General features: G+C 38.9%; 2 protein-coding genes across 2 annotated transcripts; both read left to right on the plus strand.

The window, feature by feature from the left end:
- Positions 1 to 6587: 6587 nt before the first annotated feature.
- On the plus strand, positions 6588 to 12073 carry LOC109999987 (zona pellucida-like domain-containing protein 1). The gene is made up of 10 exons (XM_020655187.2): positions 6588 to 6955; positions 8375 to 8595; positions 8714 to 8895; positions 9259 to 9331; positions 10014 to 10111; positions 10407 to 10487; positions 10690 to 10861; positions 10951 to 11050; positions 11571 to 11600; positions 11767 to 12073. Exons 1-10 carry the CDS (start codon positions 6817 to 6819, stop codon positions 11937 to 11939), a joined length of 1269 nt encoding a protein of 422 aa, XP_020510843.2. The 5' UTR covers positions 6588 to 6816; the 3' UTR covers positions 11940 to 12073.
- A 2771-nt stretch (positions 12074 to 14844) lies between these two features.
- Positions 14845 to 20456, plus strand: LOC109998885 (zona pellucida-like domain-containing protein 1). The gene is made up of 11 exons (XM_020653810.2): positions 14845 to 14874; positions 15037 to 15160; positions 15595 to 15815; positions 16183 to 16367; positions 16460 to 16532; positions 16674 to 16771; positions 17851 to 17931; positions 18207 to 18375; positions 18468 to 18570; positions 19275 to 19295; positions 19455 to 20456. Exons 2-11 carry the CDS (start codon positions 15064 to 15066, stop codon positions 19589 to 19591), a joined length of 1185 nt encoding a protein of 394 aa, XP_020509466.1. The 5' UTR covers positions 14845 to 14874; positions 15037 to 15063; the 3' UTR covers positions 19592 to 20456.
- The last annotated feature ends 650 nt before the right edge of the window (positions 20457 to 21106 follow it).

Genomic DNA, 21106 nt, shown 5'->3' on the forward strand with positions numbered 1-21106 from the left:
AGTAATAGTTCACTTGAGAATTAAAAATGAAAAATGCTTTAAAGCTTTCTGGCAAGTTTGCACTCATGTATCTAACTTTAAAGATAAAACTACTTATTTGAAGAGTATTGATATCAAAGATTGTCAATATGTTACACTTCAGAAAAAGAGGGGAGGTTGCATCACAGGACTTGGAAAAAGTTGCCATTCTGACAAAACGTTTCTGGAGTAATAGAATTTTATGAAGATATGTTTGGAAAGTGCTGGCCTATACAATATTGCAATAAGTAAACAACTCAGTCAAAAACTGCACCAACAGAGTATTAATTAAAGGTGCAGATTTGTAGATTTGGTAGGGAAATTTGAAATGTATATTTTCTGAACTAAATACACAAACTTTACTCAAAGAAAAAATGGTTCCCTGGAACACTGTTCAGAGCTTAAAAGCCACCGGGAGAGTTACGGTTTCAGTGTTGCGGGGCCTCCTCCATTACTTCTCACAAGGGACCAAATTTTCCTCTGAGGACAGTTTGTGTATCCCACAGAACCTGTACACTTCTCCAACTTTCACATTTACCTAAACTACATAGTTTACCTTTAAAGTTTCTCCAATTGAAACTTATTATGCGCATGTCTCTATCAAGGACAGACCTGTAGGAACTTATCTTTCCCCAACTACAATCCAATAGTGATAAGGGGGGTAAGGTGTTTTTCTCAAACAGCTGATTATAACCTCAGGTGAATGTATATAGACTAGACGAAATGTTAATGTGTCTTTGCAAATAAGCTGGGTCGTACTTTGTGGTGCTACATCTGCAATTTTCAGAAAAAAAACTGGGCTGGGGTTATACATATAGCACTTTCAACTTGGGCTCCACTTGTCAAACTATTTGATTAACATTAAGCTTACATGTTGAGGGTTTCCAACAGCATTAGATTGTATTTGTTGTTGTTGGTGTGACATGACTGGAATATTTTCAAACGGTTCATGACATAAAATCAAACAGTCTTGTCTTTGTAATTATTAGTTTTATTTAATAAGCAGTACATTTAAAAAAAAAGATAAAAATAGTTTTGTACATTAGTCAAACTTTGAATGCAGGACTCCTTGTTGTGAGTATTTCTGCACTGCATGCAGTATTTACAATAAATAAAATATCTGAGTCCGTCCTCTATTGCTGTCCAACGCTGAAATCAAAAGGTAGCCTAATGAACTGGGACATTATTCAAAATACTACTTTTGCATTACACTTAATTCACTGATATCTACTACTAAAGACAGCTTTTGTTTAGATTGAAAGACGTTTAAATCTTAAACAAAAGGTAGAGGAGACGGTTTTGTGTACTTCCAAAACATTTTTGACATTTCTTCATGTTTTAATTTAAAGGGTTATCTATTTTGTTTTACTATATGACACATATATCTGAGTAGCTTGAAAGCTTTAAGAGGAGAGCATTAACCAGCGGCAACATTAAAGTCATGGTTACACATGAATGGATCCATATTTAGAATAAAAATAAATCTGCTTAAAATAAAAAATAACACTTCTGAACTATACCTTACTATACCTTACAAGATAACACGTCGCTAAATCTATAATAATACATTATTATCTTTAAGTTGATTTTATTTAACCAAAAAAATGAATCTGCAAAGTAAATAGTGAACGAATGGTATGTAGTTGAATAAGTGGTAATATTTCTTCCTTAAATGTGAGCAAGAGAATAAAACAGCTTAATAATCAAGAAAAGTAGCTCAAAAATGTGAGTTCGAACAGTACTCAGGTACATTTTCTAAGTTAATGCTTTCTCTAACTATAGATCTCTGTAGCTGTTATGTGGCACATTGAACACAAGGGGGCAGTACAGTGACACGATTACCTCTAAACTTCAAGTGAAACGAGCAGCTCTGCTGAAGACTCTGGACCCACCACCACCTCCTCAATGACAAATCGTGAGTGACCGCAATATCTGAACATTTTTGACTACTCTAATATTTTCACGGAAAATTATTGCAGTTTGGTCCTGAGACAGACAAGACATCAACATCACGAACTACAATCAATAGGTGTGTTTAAAATTAGTCAACAAGTTTCCTTTATTAATGTATCAGTTCGGGTCACAATATGTGTCCATGTACCAGAACTTTGGGGCACACTACTCACTGATTTGGTTCCCTTTTGTCCTCAATGCAAAACAAAAACTTATTTCATGCATTCTGTGAGTTGTGGGTTCATGTTTAGAACCAAACAAATTATGTTTTCAGTGTAAATGTCAGATACTTTTTGTATTAGTTCTACAGAAGAATCCATCCAAGGTTTTAGCTTGTATATTTGGCCAAAATACATATAAAAAATGTGCCAATTTATGCTTTTTGTCACATGATAAAGTGACAAATCTCCATTATTCCATACACAATGCTTCATTTTGTAGTCCAGGTGTGTGCATGTGTATATTTGAACAATTTCAGAGGTACAATATCCGCAGTTGCCTCTGAGTGACATCCTTGACAAGGTCATGTTAAAAGAGAAGCAGAGCTCCCCACATGTTGTTCTCTAAATACAGGCTCGGGTTTCATACATAAACAATAAGTCAGCCTGTTGTTTTCTCTTCTCACCTGGGAATTTTTTTGCAGGTTTTTCATGCCGAACAAAAGGAGCTAACAGAGGCCTCTCAAAAAACCTTTTCCCTTTAGAATGAAACTATTTTATTTATTTTTATTTTCAGAGGGAATGAGGAACAAACTTTGTGTTTTCAAACAAGCTGCATCATGCATTATAATTTGGAATGTGATTTTTCTTTTTTTACTTGCGCTGTTTTTTTTGGGCTATCTGTCGAATATATTAAACAATCATTTTGCATAAGAACTCAATAAAAATTGGCATTCTAAGGGAGTTAAAAAAAAAGTAGGTTTCTTGCTTCTGGAGACATTGCTCGACGAGGATCAAATCTCAGCTTGGCCTTTGATGAGGGCTTCACTTTCCTGCCTGTGCTAAAACTGGAGCGTCGGATTACAGCAGTGCTCTCACGGGTTTTGTGATGCAGGTCAGATTGTGTGATTTAGATGTCTGCTTGTTGAGTCTGGGATGGTTCAGGTTGATCAGATAGAGACAGCTCTATCAGGCAGATCTACGTGTGGCGGTTGGTCATGAGCCTTTAAAAGTCTCTGAGCAGCACGACCTACAGGAGGCATTCACAAAGCTCGAGAGAGAGAGAGAGAGAGAGAGAGAGAGAGAGAGAGAGAGAGAGAGAGTTACAATAGACACTGTTCGTATGATTAAGAATGTTTTCCAGCTGCTTTGTGGTGCAAAATAAAGTATAATGAAAGTAATCCTCAATTATTTTATGACCAAGGAATCAGGAAATGTATGATGAAGAAAACCAACAATGAAAAACAAGACTTCAAGTATTTTTCTGTTGTTTTGGCTGTTAAAGCACGTGTTTCTTATATCTTAAAGAAAGAAACCCAAGCACAGAAGTAGAGCATATTCCTATACATTAGCTAAATAGGCCATTTGCAGGGTGGGATCTGTAAAATAAGGAGTATGGTAAGGGGTTCACCTGATGTATTCCTTTTATGTATATGTGGCCACCTGATCCGGTTTGCTCTGAATGTCTACTCGTAAGCGTTTCATATTTGATTTCAGCTCTACCTCATCACGGCAGGTGAGCAGCAGTGAATAACAAACACCTGCAGCTGAAGAGGGAGTGGCTTAGGTCCGGATCTGAGTGTGACACGTGAGGCCAGAGGCCAGGAAGAGTGTAAGCAGAGAGATGCTCAGGAGAGTTGTGTGATGAGGGTGACTGTATGATGGGTGGGATGTGAATAACCATTTTAGCATATAAGGTTACCCATACTTCATTTTTATTTTGCTAGACATAAATGTAAGGGTTAGTGTTTAGCACTAGTGAAATAGTTGTTTCATTGAGTTTAAGGTTTAAAAAATAATAATAATAATAATTCATAAGGTCTTAAACAGTTGACCTTTGCCCAACAGGGCTGAAACAACCTGCTCTGGTGCCTCAGGGCAAAAATTTGTCCCCAGACCCCCCTACCATTATTGTACACTTTCCCCAAACTAGTTTAGTCTAGAGCCTCAAAAATTAACCAGTTGCAATGACAGAATCCAAACTAATGGATAAACAAAAAAAAGGGATAACATTTTTGACAAACTGTCCAGAAAGTCTGCATTTCCCTGATTTCAGTTATACAAAGCAGACGAAAAGGGTGCCTGAAGGACACTTAATAGAAATAGCACCTGCACAATGTAAAATAGGAACATCGAATATTGCATTTCTGATTATTTCATACTCACTAAGGCACAAACCAAATTCACAAGTGAAGAAAGTTATAAGAATATGCATTATCTACACCTTTAAGAGTTATGCTGGTTAAAACCTCAGTGCCCCCGACGTTTAGTAAAATCCTGATTACTTTTTAAAAACTAGAACTATTTGTAAGTAGATTTCCAAAATGAAAGTTTTTTGTCTTCTAGTAACTTTGGTCTAAGACTGAGTGCAACACACATGGACAGAGAAATTGGAGACCATGTCTTAACTCAGTGACAGTAAGCATATAAGAATAACACCTGAACCCTGAAACTGAACATCTTAATTGAAATTCAGCCTCATAATGTTTGCTATTTGCCATGAGACATTTCTATTGTGCCTCACGTGTGCCTATACTCTACAATCTACAATCTTAGCACAAACCAACCATATAACACTCGTTTGACATTTTGGCATCAGGATGTAAACAGGGCAAAGACTCATGGTCCGCCAGCACCTCTTTGTGGCACTTTGTTTTAACTATGAAACTGTTAGGTGCATAAACATTTGTTCTAAACTGATATCGACTCAGATGAAAAGTCAAGGGTCCCATAAGTTCAACTGTTCTGCACCAAACTTTACAGGATCGCATCCAACATTTTTTTTGTTCTGAACTTATCACAGCATCTGAAGTTTGACATTGTCATCCAATATTGATCACCAGTCAGGAAGGGTCGCCTTGAATGATCTGTAATTTTTAACACATATCGTTCTTTAAAACATGGTGTTGAAGCTTTATGAAAAAGTTTAGGGATTTTTTTTTTTTGTTTATTACCTAAAAAGTTATGATTAAACAATCCGTTGTCATCCAGGCAGTCTGCTGTAGATGTAGCAGAAAGACCATAGGTCATCAGAGATGAAACTAACTACTTTTTTTTAATCCATGAAAGTAGATGGAGCTTTTTGCTGGCCTGCAGATGTATATAATACAAGCTTTTTCAGGTTACACAAAAGAAATGTTCACACCTAAATGTGTGCATGTCTCTTAATCAAAATGAATAAATTCAGCCCTCATACAGTGTAGACAAATAGAAATTAGCTATTTAGACCAAAATGGTTTCCTGTATGATTATTGCATACTTTTAATATGGGATCTAATGGGATTTCCTGGGCATTTGGAGCCAGCCTCAAATGGTAACATGAGAAACTGCACTCTGTTGTACTTCCACATTGGCTTCATTTTCAAACACTGGATGCAATTTCTTTGTTTATAAAATTGACTTAAAACAAAAGTGCCCAGGTTTTTTAGTAAATAACTGAGCCTTTTTTTTATGCTGTAATTGTTGTGCTTTTTAAGTTGTGCGTCTCAATTTATTAAAAAAAGGGACTTGGTAATAGATCACAGACAGGACAGTGAAGTTCCAAAATACTGGACAAGAACTGTATGTTTTGGGGGGTTTACGCAGTAATTAAATATTTCAATGATACAATAAGCATTATTTTTATATCCTTCAGTTCAGTTTAGAGGTTAAAAAAAAGTACTATATGTTCTCAAGAGTTGTAGTTGCTTCTCCTGATACAAGTTTAACATACGAGTAATACTTCTCCTGTTTTGTTAGAGGGGCTGCCGTGGAATCAGTGGTGAGTCTGTGATCTTGAGGCAAAGTTTAAAAGTGTAAAACAGACCAAAGATTCCTCTTTTAGCCTCAAGAGCCTCTAACACAGCACTGTGCTGGAGCTGTACACACCACTGAAAGCCTTTACTCTAAGTGATGCCTTGTGCATCACAATTACCCACACACAGCCCTGCATCAGACCGTGAGCTGACTTTTATGTTCATGTGAATGCGAGCAGCAACGGCAACCGATGACAGCTTAATTCCCGGGATGCCCCCCCTCCTGCTGAGGCCCCACCGTTGTTGTGAGCTGACAGACGGAGATCAGACCAAGGAGAGATGAGTGGGAACCCTCCGAGTGTGCTCAGGTTTCTGGGCGCTGTGAAAAGATTTGTCCAGGCCATTCAGATCTGACAGAGTTTCCCATGTTCTGCGCTGAAATGTTAGGGAAATCTATCTTTCCCATCTGTGCACACAAAGCAGATAAGCCTGATGCTGTGTTTAGTTTGGCTACTCAAAAAACTACAGCCACAGTTGAAACTTTTTCTCAAACAAGGGGAAGAGCGGTTCCAAACAATTACTGTGAGGGGGGAAAAAAAAGCAGGAGGCAGGTAAACATTGAAGAAAAATTAGAAACAGGGGTCGAGGAGGAAGGGGGGATGAAATAAGCTTGAAAGAGGGGTGACCTCTGTTTAAAAGGGGGCTGGGTAATCGAGGTTTTGGGACAACGTGAGCGCCTGAGGTAAAAAGGGGCCAGAGGGAGCAGGATAAGAAGGATTAGGGGACCTGGGGAAAGAAGGTTGTAGCTCTCTGATAGAGGTCAGAGCGTGCAGCAGTCGGGGAAACAGGCGAGGCAGGGGAACCTTGTTTTTGAACATCTAATTTGAGGGACAAGTGCTGTTTCTGAACACGTACCCGAGGAATGTGATTAATGCCATGTTGACCTTGTGAAGATGACAGTGGGCAAACCTGTCTCGAGTGCTGAAATGACGCCAATGTTGTTTGTCGTCCTGCTGATGAGTAATGCCTTGCCAGTCTCCGCTCAGTTCAATGGATACAACTGTGACGCAAACTTCCACAGCAGGTTTCCTGGTGAGAATTCTGCACATGTTGTACTGTATAGTTCATACACTTCTCTATAATGAAGCAAACACAAGGACATTTTAATGTGTTTATGTATGTATGTATGTCCAGAGTATAGCTCCTTCAATGAATAATCTTTGATGGATGAGTTAGCATTTAATGAATGCTTAACAGTACAGTAGGCCTATAACACATGAACAAGACTTAAATTGTGTTTAAGGCATTTATTAACTGTTTGTACACGCGCACAAATCATTCTCAGGCAAATTTCATCTTTTAAATAGAATTTATTATTCATGGTTAAAGCTTTGTTATGTTTTTCAGCTTAAACATTTTTGGACAAAAACATTAATAAAAAAAAAAAAAAGTGTCTCTTGCATCTGATAAAACTTCATGGTGACGAGTTAACACAACATGTGACCAGAAGATAATTAAAAGTGTAATTGATTCAAATACTGAACTGAAGTTTTAAGTAATTATACTACCTGTCCTTTATTATTGTCCAGTTTGGCATATAGTACAGGTGTATTTTAAAAGGAATGGATATAAGCTAAGTCTGGCTAAAAAAGACATATCTTAGTTTACTTATTTTTGATGCTTTTGTAATAAACAAACAATCAGCCATAATCATTTGGGCAAAATGGAGTAAGAAAAAAAAATGGTAACACTTTTTCTTTTAACAAGTCTGTAACTGTTATAAAGAGTTAAGTTAACTGAGCATTCAAATAATTAAGAAAAACAAATCTTCTGGTATTAAATATATTGCTGTCTAAAAAAGGTTTCTTATGGATGATTTTCTAACTTTGGTTGATGATGTCTCTGAGCTCCATTTGCTGACTGATATTAATTTGAAGATTTAAACATGTGTTGATTGTTAGACCTCCTTTAAAGCTGGTCCGTATTGGACTTCAGCCTCGTGTCTCTTACTTTCGCAGCAGTGCTTTTGATGAAGCTACGTTCAATTTCCTTGCCTTTTTTTGAGCTCACTGTTTTTCAATCACTGTTTTTTTGTTTTTTTAAGAACCTGGATTTCATGGTACTAGAATCCTACGGGGATCATTCCTGCCATGAAATCAGGGACTATTTGACCCCTGAGATGTGTGACAAATGCTTTTAAAGAAAGGAAGGCAGCTGTGTTCGGGGTTACAAAGACCTGGAGCCTGTTTCAACAAAGCTGCAACATGCAAACCTGGACTGTTATCTTTTCTGCAGGATTTCAATTTGCATACTTTTCTTTTCATACTAATTTTGGAACATTTCGCTTATCAAAACCAACAGTACTTCCTAACTCTGGCCCATGCATTAGCAAAAGCAGTTTGGGATTAGGGATCATGAGGGATTTTTGTTTGAGCAGTACTCACAGATTGTTACGACCTCTGACTGTCTTCTTAGTTCAAAAACACGTCATTAACCCCTCCTCTCCTCCAGGTGAGCGGGATATCAGTGTGTACTGCGGGGTTCAAACCATCACCTTAAAGATCAACTTCTGCCCCGTGCTCTTTTCCGGCTACACCGACGCAGATTTAGCCCTGAACGGTCGCCACACTGACTCCCAATGCCGCGGCTTCATCAACAACAACACCTTCCCCACGGCGGTCCTGTTCAGCATCAGCCTGAGCACTCTGGAGGCTTGCGGAAACAGCCTGGTGGTAAAGAATACACAAACCAGAGAACATGGTTTTAATAAAATCAATAAGCAGCCTCAACATGCTGTTTATTGAGCGAGCAGAAAGCAAAATGACACGGCTGAGATGTTTCTCTCTGCAGGTCAGCACAGCATACGGGGCCAACGCTTATGGGAACATGTCTCTGGTACAAATCGGGAATGTCTCCGGTTATATCGACACACCTGACCCTCCCACTATTATAAGCTACCTGCCCGGTTTGTTGTATAAATTCAGCTGCAGCTACCCGCTGGAATACCTGGTCAATAACTCACAGCTGGCATCGTAAGTTCCCGCCAAAACAAATCCCAGAGAAATCTTTCACCATGTATGATTTGAAAGGAGGATTTTTCCATTAAATTTAAAATAATTAAGAATTATTTATTGTTCTCCTAAGCTGCACTAACAATTAAGCGCCTGGTGTAAAACTAATTTTATACTGAGAGCCATTTATTTTACATTATGCCATTTTTCCTTAATGACTAAGATGCAAACTCATATGCATACATTTCCCTCAACTCATAAATACATTAATTAATGTCAGGACGTTTTATGGTTATAATGTCTTACATTTTAAATCATATTTATTGGGCAAACATCTGCAAAGGGAATATAGAGTTGAAATGTATGTGTTGAATCTCTTCACAGCTCCTCTGCTGCCGTATCCGTCAAGGACAGCAACGGTACATTTGTGAGCACATTGAGTTTGATGCTTTACAACGTGAGTACAAAGCTGCTGCATTCAACTTGTGTTAAGTCGTTTCTTTCTTCAAAGCATGGACATAATGATTAGATTCTGTAGGATACACTGAATGATTGTAAGGCTCATGTTGTAAAACTATAAATTAATCTTTCAACTAAATGAAAGGCTAAATACTTAGAATTACTTAGAGAAAATGTCAACAGATAAATCCATATAAGTCTGGTTAGATTTCATACTTTTCTTATTGTCAATAAATCCCATTAAGAGACAATAGCAGATACTGGTTTAAAATTCCTTTCATCACAAGTCTGCACTGATGTTTATTTTGACTGAATACAGAACGCTTTATCACTACTGCTAGGAAGAGCATCAGATGTGTATTAATCCGCCACAAAAAGTAGCCCCAACAAACTTTATTCATGTTGGGGGAATGTTTTTACAAGAGTACAGTGGCCATTTTTCACCTGTCCTTTCTGAGTTACGTTTTCTGTAGGGACAATTAACCTTGGTGTTGAGTGTTACAGAAAAGTTTTGCAGAGTAACCTCAGTTTTGATTTTCTAAAGGATGAAGTGACAACAACAAAAATAGAGCCAGCCTTACTATTTAAAGACTCATGATGTCATGAACGAGCACCTCTATTGATTCAGTTTCAAATTTTGAATGAATACCTTATATTATTTCTCTTTTATTTCTGTACAGGATTCAACCTACAACCAACCTCTCTCCATCCCGATGGCTGGGCTGGCTCTGAAAACTCGAGTATTTGCTGCTGTTAAAGCCACAAACTTAGACAAACGGTATCACATCACATCTGATTTTCACCACTTTTAAAAGGGTTTTCCGGCGTCCCAAATCTTTAAACATATGTCGTTCACGTAGCAAACCTTTTGCCTGCGGAACAATCATTTCTTTGAAGTAGATATTGTACAGATTTAGTTCTTTTTTTCTAAGGTTTGCTTATGTTCATTATGCAATTATAGTATTATTCTGCTTGAAGGCGCCAGTCTGGCAGAGAAAGCCCTGATCCTTACTTTCCCATGTGCAGTTAGATCTCTATCCTCCATCCTGTCTCACAGTGTTGTCCTTCTGCAGGTGGAACATCTTGATGGACTACTGTTATGCGACCCCCTCGGGGAATCCTAATGATGAACTCCGCTATGACCTTTTCTTTGGGTAATCTCACTCCCCCCCCCCCCCCCTTACAATGATGACTTGATAAACAGCAAAAGGGAGTCATTACCTATTCAGGCTCCCCAAATGGCTTATCCCCCCTGAATGCAACTTTTTCTTCTCCATGTCTGCTTAAGCAAAACTCTACACATTAGTAATATTCAACGTGTGCACTTATGTCTGTGTGTTATACCTTTTGACAAAGCTGCTACAAAGACCCACAGACGACAGTTTTTGAGAATGGTAAGAGCCAGATGGGACGCTTTTCCTTCGAGGTTTTCCGCTTTGTCAAACACAGACATCAAAAGATGTCCACTGTGTTTTTGCACTGTGTCACCAAGCTGTGCCGCGCAGACGACTGCATCATGCTCATACCGGTTAGTTTAAGAAAATCTGGAGTTTCAGTTTCTGACTCAATGTGTCACCTTATCTTAGCGATAGCTGAAACTTATCATGTGGTTGGCAGATCTGCGGTCGACGGCGTAGGCGAGATGAGAGCCTTGATTCTCCACCAGCAGCGTCTGGAAACGCCATCATCACCGCTGGACCAATCATCACCAGAAGTGGTATGAACAATAAATGGACAGTTGGCTCAACATTTTTGGAAATATGCCTCTTCACTTTCTTGCTGGGAGATACGTCCTTAATCATAATATGAGGTTGTTTCGAGGCAAGGCAAGTTTAAACAACAAGGCAATTCAAAGTGCTTCAAGAAGAAAGTTTGCTTAGCCTATCTTAGCAAGTAGAAGAAATTAAATTTCCCAAACTATTGTCAAACTATTCCTTGCTAAACAAATAATAATAATAATAATACATTTTATTTAAAGGCGCTCTCAAGGTCACCTTACAGAGCAGAGATAAAAAACAACAAAGTAACAACACAACGATAAAATTAACATTAAAAAACACAAATGTACAGGATGTAAAGGAGTTATGAGAACGGGTGGAGAATGATCAGACTGAATATGCCAGTTTAAAAAGATGTGTTTTGAGATGAGATTTGAAAATGGAGAGAAATCCAACAGAGATGTTGGATTTAATTGTAAATGTAAAAACTTCTCTAATAAACTCTTTTGAATTTTTCAGATGAAACTCCTGTCAACAACTCCCAACTTGGTAAGCCCCCTTACGCTATGTTACAAAACACAGAAAGGTTTAAAATAGCACTAGTCCAAAAGGTCCAACTTCTCTTTCTGAACAGAAAAAAAGACACTATCTCAGGTCACGTTGTCGATCATTTGTGTTTCAAGTTTCTGCTTTTCTTCGCCTCTCCATCCCCCAGCATCTGGTTCCCCCTCCCACCAGATGAACCCTGTGACCAGTTCTCTGATCTCAGGCGTGGTCATCCTGGGAGGGGTCAGCGTGGGCTTAGTCCTGCTGTCGGTCCGCCTCCTGAAGAAGTCCCGCCTCACAACAACCACAGCCTCAGGTGTTTGGAACCCCAGCTTTAAATGAAACAACACCTTTTGTATAGTAACACCTTGATACTGACTTTATGATAAGTATGTTAAACAAAGTTATAATGTACATGTACACTCTCCTTGTACACACATTATTAAATCTGTATATTGTGATGTGGTTTTTTTTTGCCTTTATTAAGGGGTGTCACCAGAAATTCTATCCCCCATAAAAATATATCAGAAGGGCTCCACCACCACAGCCCAAGCCAACCCAAACAATTATAACAACCTCACATCTATTACGCTTATGAACAGACTGCTTTATCTATGCTAAACTTGTCTCACTCGCTCATTAACTCACTCTAACAAAAAAAGTGTATCACATAGTGTATATTAACCTTGGAAACAAGAGTACGCAAAGTGCTTCGACAACCAAGCAAATCAAATCAAATCACAACAGACCCACAGACCCAAGAACAAGGGGACCAGAGATGTAAAGAAAGTAAAAACGCAGCAAAAGGGAAAGGTTATAGCAATCATAAAGCTGTGAAAGATCTAGAATACAGTAACATCAAACTCTGTAAAGTAAATGTATCTTTGGAAAGATCCAGTCTAGCATTCCCTCCTTGTTTCCAGTCCTTATACTAAGCTTAGCATCTCCTAAAGCTAATAACTCTACATACAGATTTCAATGTTTAGCTAACTCTTGGATTAGCAATCTTGTCAGCTAACTCTCAGCAAAGGAATAATTTAAATTTAAAATTTTCAGATTTTTATTAACTACTTCCGATTACTTTTTTATGTTTAATTAGCCAATATAAAGTAATGTCAACCGGCTTTTTTTGCAATGACAAAGTTTCAAAGATGTTGTTGTCTGTTTGAAAGGTTTGGAACAAGCTAGTACTGTTGAAACAAATTCAGCCGGTTATAAAGTAAGGTTAAAGGAGTGCTTATTGTAACAAGTCTGACATTGTAAAGGCGATACTAGCTGGGATGTCTGAGGCGTGAGAGAGTGTGGTTGCAGTGTCTACATTTCCAGAGTTAATTTGAGGTCAGAGGCTGACTTGGTTGTGAATGATGGGATCCTGGAGCTGGGCGCTGGGTTACAGGTGGCACAGAAATCTGAACCCAGGTAAAGACATGATTAGCAAGATGAAACTAGATTTTAAAAAATGATTTCAAATAAGAGCCTGAGCTGAATGTCACGCTGGGTAAATGGACAATCTGGTGATGAGTAGAAGACTAAAAGCTGAGCTTTTATCCTCAGCTTGATTGTTGGCTATAAGTGTGTGGATCCACAACCAGTTCCATATGAACACACAAACAAGAAAACACAGAAAGAGGAAAGAGGAGGGGAAAAGAGATTCCTCACGTGTACACTTTTGGTTGAGATGTCAGCTGCGGATTTGAAGGTCAAGAACAAACTGTCAAGCTCAACATTAACATGAGAGAGATTTTAATTTAGACAAAAGATATTTTAAAAAAGTGCATTATAAATGAAAATCTAGACAATTATTTATGACCATATCAACTGTCAGGCAAAATCCTCTTTTGGTGATAGGGATATTATGTCAAGTAAAATAAACCATTAAAAAAACAAAATGGATTACCTGTACAGTATCATCATATTCAAGCAACTTGGTTCGGTTGTCTGTATGAGAAGTTTCCGAATGTAACTGCCTTGAGGGTGTCCAATCTCCAGGAAAATAAAGAAAATACCAGGTACATATGAAGCCTGCAAGAATTAATCTCTCAATTTTTGTGTGGTATTGATTTGTAATCCTGTGACCTATATAAATGTCTTTCGGCGGCAGCTGCATCTCACGTGTGGGTCTCTACGGCTGATTTTGTGACCCGCAGGTCTCTGCTGCTCTCACCGCTCTTTATCACTCTAATCCTTCATTTCAACAGTCATTTTGTGATGTATTCTGCGTGCTAAATGACCACAGATAACTGGAATGAGAGGAATGAATGCTATCATCTGTCTTCTCGGTTTAATGTCAACAATAATTGATCAAACTGGCCTTCCAACCTCGAAAGGAAGCTTCAGGAAAGTCAAGACCATGAAAAATGTTGTTGTTGTTGTTTTTTAAACAGATGGAATAAATGTGTGCACCTGGTACTGAAGGACTCTTAACATGTTTAAGTGAACACGTCATGACAATAGCAGAGTGTCCTGTGTTTGACGATGTGGTGTCATACATTTTGACAAAAGATTTGTGGAAACTCCCATCTTCCAACTTGACCCCAATAAGTGCCTTCTCTTCCCAGGTGGCTCACCTGACAAGATTAGGTTTCTGACTGTTCTCCAGACATTCAAGTCAAAACTCAAACTTGGGATATATGGGACTATATATTTTTTTTCTTATGGCATGAAACACAAATTCTTGCAGAAATGTTGTGCAGTTTACGCTTTAAAAGTAGCAAACTTTTCAAGGCTTGAACATAAAAACTGTCAGGAAAATTCTCAATGTGATTGACATGTTCCTTGATACAAGTATGTCACACAATAATCATCATCATCTGAAGCCATCATATGACAGGTAATTAATTAATAAATGTTCTCAATACAGGGTCATCCAGGTCAGATTAAAACACCTCAGAAGACAACAGGCTCCTCTCCTCTATTATGTGTGAGGTTCCTGCTTTAAAGAAAGCAAACATACTCGTAGTTTATTAAGTTTCATAGTCTTAGGTGAAGGGGGCTGAATTTCATACACACTGACAAAGCCTTATGGACGTTGTTTATACATGTAACTTTGAAGAGGACTGTGTTGGGTTTCATCACTTGCCTCCAGGAGATGACCAGAGCACCTGAGCCACAAAAACTGAATTGTTTACACGCAAACTGAGGCAGCTCCTCCAAAGATGGCAATGACCTTGTTTCCATCCAATCCTACATCAGTGTTGTGACCAAACAGTGGTCATGTTCACCATATATAAAACATCCAGCTCCTCTGTTACCCAAACGCAGCATCGAGACTGAGGAGGTAAGATCCAGGATGCAATCCATTGACTGACAGCGCTTGTTTAAGCATCTAAATTTGGACTTTTTACGCTTCACTTCAGTGGACCTACAGATGTTCTTTTCTTCTGCCTTGTGCTGGATTTATTAGGATTTTCTGTGCTTGACATCCTTGTGTTTGCCTCAGCTCTTTCACAGAAGGCAGAGCAGTGAGATGGCTTATTTCAGCTTCCTCATCCTGACCTCCCTTTGTATTGCGGGCCGAGAGGCCCTCACCTTATCTGAATGTGGAGCATTCGCTAGACGACCTGGTGAGATGGCTTTGACCTTCAATCTCTTGTATTTATTTAGGACTAAAGAGGTTATATTGATTTTAGTTCAGATGTGGACCTTTAGGGAGGCCGTATTGATTCATTTTTACATCTGATATTTATTTAGCACAGATGAAAGAGTATTAATTGAGCTGCTAAATGTGTTTTGCGAAACAAAAATAGATTTTCAAACCTGCCCAATGAATAAGTAATTGATGATGTTTTCTTAACCATGGTTCTTCTTTTTTTGATGAAATGACATGCTTTCATTTGATGTCTTTGCCAATACACACAGAGCCATTTTCTCAATTTTCCCAGAATTCTACCATCTGAATGTGTCTCCTAAACAAGATTTAAGACAGTATAATTCTACCAAGGTAAAAAGCAAATCACATCACATTCCCTTAATAACAGAGCTTTCTTATCACCATCAGAATACACTGATATCTCTGTGGTGTGCGGCACATCTGCCATCGACCTGGCCATTCAAATCTGCCCCGTTGTTTACACCGGATACAACAGAAGCTTACTGATCCTCAACAGCATCCGGGACAACATGGACTGTCAGGGGACGCTGGACACGTCGGTGGCCCCTCCTGTAGTGAGATTCCGCTTCCCCATCAGGGAGGGAAACGCCTGTGGGAGCAACTTCATGGTAAGTATTGCATCAATTCAGTTTCATAATTTAAAATCATAAGGGAGGGAGATTCTGGAAGTTGTGTGCTTTAGGCGGGGAGAGTTTTGAGCAGATTTAGGAAACTCACAGTGTCTATGGGCACTGTGTCTTTTTTTTGCCTTTAAATGAACAAGAAAGCACTGAGAGAAGAAAAAATGAGTCATAATTTCATGTAACAGACATACGCAATCCCACCAGTCTCCATTTCTGAGAAGCATCAGATAGTTGTTCCGCTTTCTCTCACTCCGATTTCATCACGGCTGCCTGCTATGCCAAAGACGTGCGGCCCAACATTTATTTTTAACCATTTTTTAAATAATCATGGTTCTGTTAAATAATTCCTCAGACCACGAGTGCACCGGGGACGGGAATATTCTCAGACTTCTCCAACATCCAGACGGTGAACGTCAGCGGGGTGATCCGATCCTTCGACCCCACCATGGGGACGATCACCTACAATGCAGAGCTTAAGTATTTCTATTCCTGTGCTTACCCACTGGAGTATCTCATTAACAACACCCAGGTGGACGTGTAAGTTTTAGTATGTAGGTTAAAAATTACATTAAGACTTCTAAGATTTCCTTTCTGTACCAAGTGTGATCTCACCCTTTTCTTCCTCTTAGGTCATCCTCCTCCATTGCTCTGAAGGACAACAATGGGAGCTTCATCAGCACCCTCAGCATGGCCCTGTATAAGGTGCCACATGACACCCATCCCAAACACTATACGTAGCATTATTTCTGCCTGGCACAGACTATGAGTGTAACTGGAGGAGATTATTTCATGTAAAGATTGTATAATGTCCTTTTCTTTTTTTACCCACTCTTCCTCTGCCAGGATGTAAATTACACCACACCCCTGGTCATTCCACCTCTGGGCGTGGAACTCAGAACAAACATCTACGTGCAGGTGGAGGCATCCAACCTGACATCCCAGTAAGAACCATATACATTACACAGTATCTTTCTCCTTGACTGGTTCAGACTCGGATTCATACATCACACTTCAAAGACAAAGGTTAAAGAGATAACTATTGTACTACTTAAATATGTTCATTTCAGTTGCACATTTCTCCAACAGCTAGTTGATGTAGAATTTACTCTTTTTTTAAAAGTTGCAGCACTGGCTTAGCTCAGTGGGAAGAGCAGGCGCCTCTTATACAGAGACTACAGTCCTTAACGCATTGGATACAGCTTCGTCTTCCGGCCTTGGACGTTTCATACATTTTGATCCCCAAAAACTCTCTCTTCCCCACATTTCCTGTCATCAATAACTGCTAAAAAGGTCAAATAATATTTTTAAATAAAGTCTGTTCAATGAAATAATGATGAAATCAAATTTTAGTGACTGGATGAGGCCAAAAAAACTCAGATTAAAAAACAAGAATGAAAACCTGTACTCATCATGATTTAGGTACATGCTCACAAACACATTTATGATTACCTTATATTTATAATAATTAGGATGTCAAATGAAGACCAACACACACTGTCTGAGACACTGATCTTCAAAGAAATCTGTTGCCATTGATGAGAACGTGACATAAACCATGAGCAGAGTTCAGTGTTAGATTTATAAAAGCAGCCAGTGAAGAAAGTGATCCTATAAAAATGATGTTTCTGATAAAATCAATGGCAGCTTTGTTATGGTCTTTAGAAACTATGAAACTAAAGCAACCCTTACACAAATTATGAACAATGATATTCTATACATTCACTTCTCAAAACAATGTGCTCTCTACTGCAGTCATTGATCAATTTTTTCCATGTAGGAAATTCGATAAATATGCAACTTGGATTAAAAGTAAAGGTTAAAGCATTCACTTTTCACATCACAAAATTAAGTATGAATGGCTCCATGACTGGAATCCTGAGTGAATGTCGAGATGAAAACCTCCCATCTCTCTGCGTCTCTGACCTCATGGCTGTGTTTTGATAGATTGTAAAATTTGAGGATTCCACCTGTGACCTGGAGTCTCTGACTCGATGCTGGGGACCTCATTCTATCTCTACAGGTACTTTGTGCTCCTGGATCGGTGCTACGCCTCGACCAACGTGCAGCCTTCCAACTCCACCTTATTCAATCTGTTTGTCTCGTAAGTCAGAAAAACACAGATCTGCTCTAATTTTAACGAGTGAACTTCTTTCAGGAATCTAAATTCCCTTTGGTGATGGTTTCAGCTCTACGTTTAAACCTTTACACATATCTACAGGTCTTCTTAATGCAACACGTGAACAGAGCTAACCATAAATCCAAAGGGAGCCCTAGTCTTAGTTCAGTCTCCCTGTCTTTCTTCCATTAATACACTGCCTGTATGTATCCGTGTGATGTGCAAATGGGGCACTTGTGAGGTTCGCCTTTTATTGAAAGGTGCTCCAAAGATCAACTTACCACTATGCTGGAGAATGGGGATAGCCAAAAGGCACGCTTCTTCTTCCCGGCTTTCCGCTTCATCGAGCAGCAAAATGAGACTATCTCCACCTACTATCTGCACTGCATCACCCGACTCTGTGAGCGCAGCACCTGCAGCACCTTCAAGGTAGCAAGGCACCACATGCATTTCAAGTCAACACATTTATAATTCCAAGCCAGATCTTCAACTTGTGTCTCTCTGTCTGGTTTGATCCACAGCAATGCAACCGGAAGAAGAGGAGTGTGGAGACCACGGTGGTCCAGGAGAGCATCACTGAGCCGTCTGTGCTCACTGTGCCAATAAAGGCCAAGACAGAGACCCGTACGTTTGCTTTGTGTATTTCTACTGATGACATTGAGAATTTGAGGGAGTCAGGCAAAAGATCTGCACACTGTAATGCCAGCACCCAGGAGAATTAAAAAGTAAATATCTCACAGCAACTTTCATTAAAACTTGTCAATGGCAAGTTATTGAACAGTTTGCTCTTTTGATACCATTCTCACACTTCTTCTATAGTTCTCAATAAATATAAAGCCACAGCTAGCAACCAGTTAGCATAGCGTAGCAGAAATACTACAAGTAGGGGAGACAGTAAAGTGAGGCTGTGTTCGCAAGTGACACAATCCAATCGTCAGTACTTCTATAACTGCAATAGAGGACGCAATTTGACAATTCGATTGAGTGAGTTAGGCGTTGTTGCAAGTTTTGCTGTATTTGGTTTGGGGAAGCCATAACTATTGGGCATGACAAACCCCCTCTAGGGTCTTATGGAAAGGAGGAATGAAAGAAATGTAGAAAAGAAGTGAAAGGGAAGGGTGTGGACTGTGAGAACAAAAGGGGAGGAGAGGGTTAGGATGGAATTTATGGGAACAGCAGAAGAGGTGTTGTTGAGGCGTGATCCTACTCCTGAAACTTTGCTATACAGTGTCACTAATATTTTGCTTATAGGGTTAGGGGAACTAATATTTATTTAGTAAAATAATCTCCTTCAAATGTAACACTGACTCTTCTCGTCCTTCTTGCAGCTGCTCTTTCCAAAGAAGAGGGTAAGTACGTCATTTGTTGACTTGACTTCTTTATGAACAGCAACATTCACAAACTTCTCCTTATTAGATTCTTACAAAAATTAAACGGCAATCATTAACTGCAGTGTGTCACAATGTCTTCAGTTGTCCCATAATGCTATTACTCTCATTTGTGCACAGCGCTGTCTGGTGGCCAGTCTGATGGCAGGCCGGCGTCTGTTGGCCTGGGAATTGCTGTCGCTATCCTCGTTGTGATAGGGGCTGCAGCCATTTTGATGGCAGCATCTTTTTATAGAAAACTGAAGCGGCTAAGCTAGCAGCAGCCCAATAAATGTTGATGAGGGAAGGGTCAGCACAGGCTAAATGATATAATGAGTTTGACAGGGTGACATTCACATACTGGTGGAGGTGCATTATGTATGTATGTAGGACTCCTCTGTACCGAATCAAACTATTGATTGGAGCACTTAATGTTTCTTTGCAATCCCTCAGGGACTGTTTGGCTTTATGGAGGGTGATGTCTGAATAAAGCAGCGTTCATAATGGCATGGTATTACGGAAAGAAAGACAGAAAGAAAGAAAGACACAGAGTCACTAGGTTGGGTTCTTAAAGGTACAGTTTGACATTTTGACATGTTGGTCTCACATGTTTCTGGGTTTATTGGCAGTGAGTAAATATTTCTGTCCAATCCATTAATAAATATTTACATCCATGTGTAAACCATGAACATCAGTAGATTGCACTTAGATTGAGTTTAACAATTTCAACTGACTTATGATGGCCTGTGTTGACATAATCTGTTTTATAAGCATGTGTAATTCATTGAATTGAACGAGATGCTAAATGAGTTCTCCATTACCCTGCATTCTGTTGGGGGTCGCACAGACTACATGAATTCATTTTTAAAGATCCTAAGAGAATGAGCGGGTAAATTCAGTTATTTATTTGCAGAATGAGCATTTTCCAAAGGATGAATTCAAGCCTGTGAAAAAAAATCAGGGGGAACTCAGTTAGTTTGAATCCTTGTAATAATGTTGAATCCCATGTGGCAACTGTTCTGAGAAAGTTTGTATATTTCTATGAAGTGAATGATTGCTGCTGTGTATATTTGTGCCATTTTTTTCATGTCAGAATATGTATTATAACTGTAACTATTAAAGCTTGCAAGATGTGAAACAAGAGGCTGTGTCTTCTAACAGCAGACACTCACCTGCAGGACAAAGCATGGGCTGAAGTACAACCCTGTGTTAGAGTGCGTTACAGTTTACATGAAACAATTCCTAACACACAAGAAGGTTTTGGTTATCACAAGTACATTTTAGGATTCTACAGAAAGAGAAAAGTATTAATTTATAAAGCTGAGACCTGGCACACATGCTGTTATATAACTAAAGGAAAGCTGGTCGAAAAAGTAGAACTGTTAAATATAGTAGTTTTTCAAATTCACACTTTGAGGAGTTTCCTTATAGGTTCAACTTTTGGTGTGCTATGTATAGTATAAAAGAAAGTTTGGGCCAAGGTTTGTGGAGTGATGTTTTTGTAATGATCATCCACTAGAGGGTGTCTAATCACCATTTTGTTCTTCATGTTAATTTTTGAGGGGCAGGTTTTACAGTCGAGATTTTCAGGACCAATCGATCACAGTGCCATTCATAAACACATTACAGTCAAGCACTCAGAAATGAAGGGAATCACAGCTTCTCCATTGTCAAACATGTGTTGAGTTATCAATCAAGACTCGATTTATGTCATTGTTCACAATTAACAAGCTTATATCTCTTCATGACATCATTATGGAGAGCAGAGGAGTTCATAATCTTCCCAAATTTCC

The sequence above is a fragment of the Labrus bergylta genome, chromosome 11 (assembly GCF_963930695.1).
Source record: "Labrus bergylta chromosome 11, fLabBer1.1, whole genome shotgun sequence".
Classification (NCBI taxonomy): Eukaryota; Metazoa; Chordata; class Actinopteri; order Labriformes; family Labridae; genus Labrus; species Labrus bergylta.

Bases quoted from the DNA above. Each gene is read 5' to 3' on its own strand.
- LOC109999987 (XM_020655187.2), top strand. From the start codon at position 6,817: ATGACAGTGGGCAAACCTGTCTCGAGTGCTGAAATGACGCCAATGTTG. The intron at 10,112-10,406 runs GTATCACATCAC...GTCCTTCTGCAG, and splicing joins GCCACAAACTTAGACAAACG to GTGGAACATCTTGATGGACT. The intron at 10,862-10,950 runs GTTAGTTTAAGA...TGTGGTTGGCAG, and splicing joins ACTGCATCATGCTCATACCG to ATCTGCGGTCGACGGCGTAG.
- LOC109998885 (XM_020653810.2), top strand. From the start codon at position 15,064: ATGGCTTATTTCAGCTTCCTCATCCTGACCTCCCTTTGTATTGCGGGC. The intron at 16,533-16,673 runs GTGCCACATGAC...TTCCTCTGCCAG, and splicing joins TCAGCATGGCCCTGTATAAG to GATGTAAATTACACCACACC. The intron at 18,571-19,274 runs GTACGTTTGCTT...TCCTTCTTGCAG, and splicing joins AAAGGCCAAGACAGAGACCC to CTGCTCTTTCCAAAGAAGAG.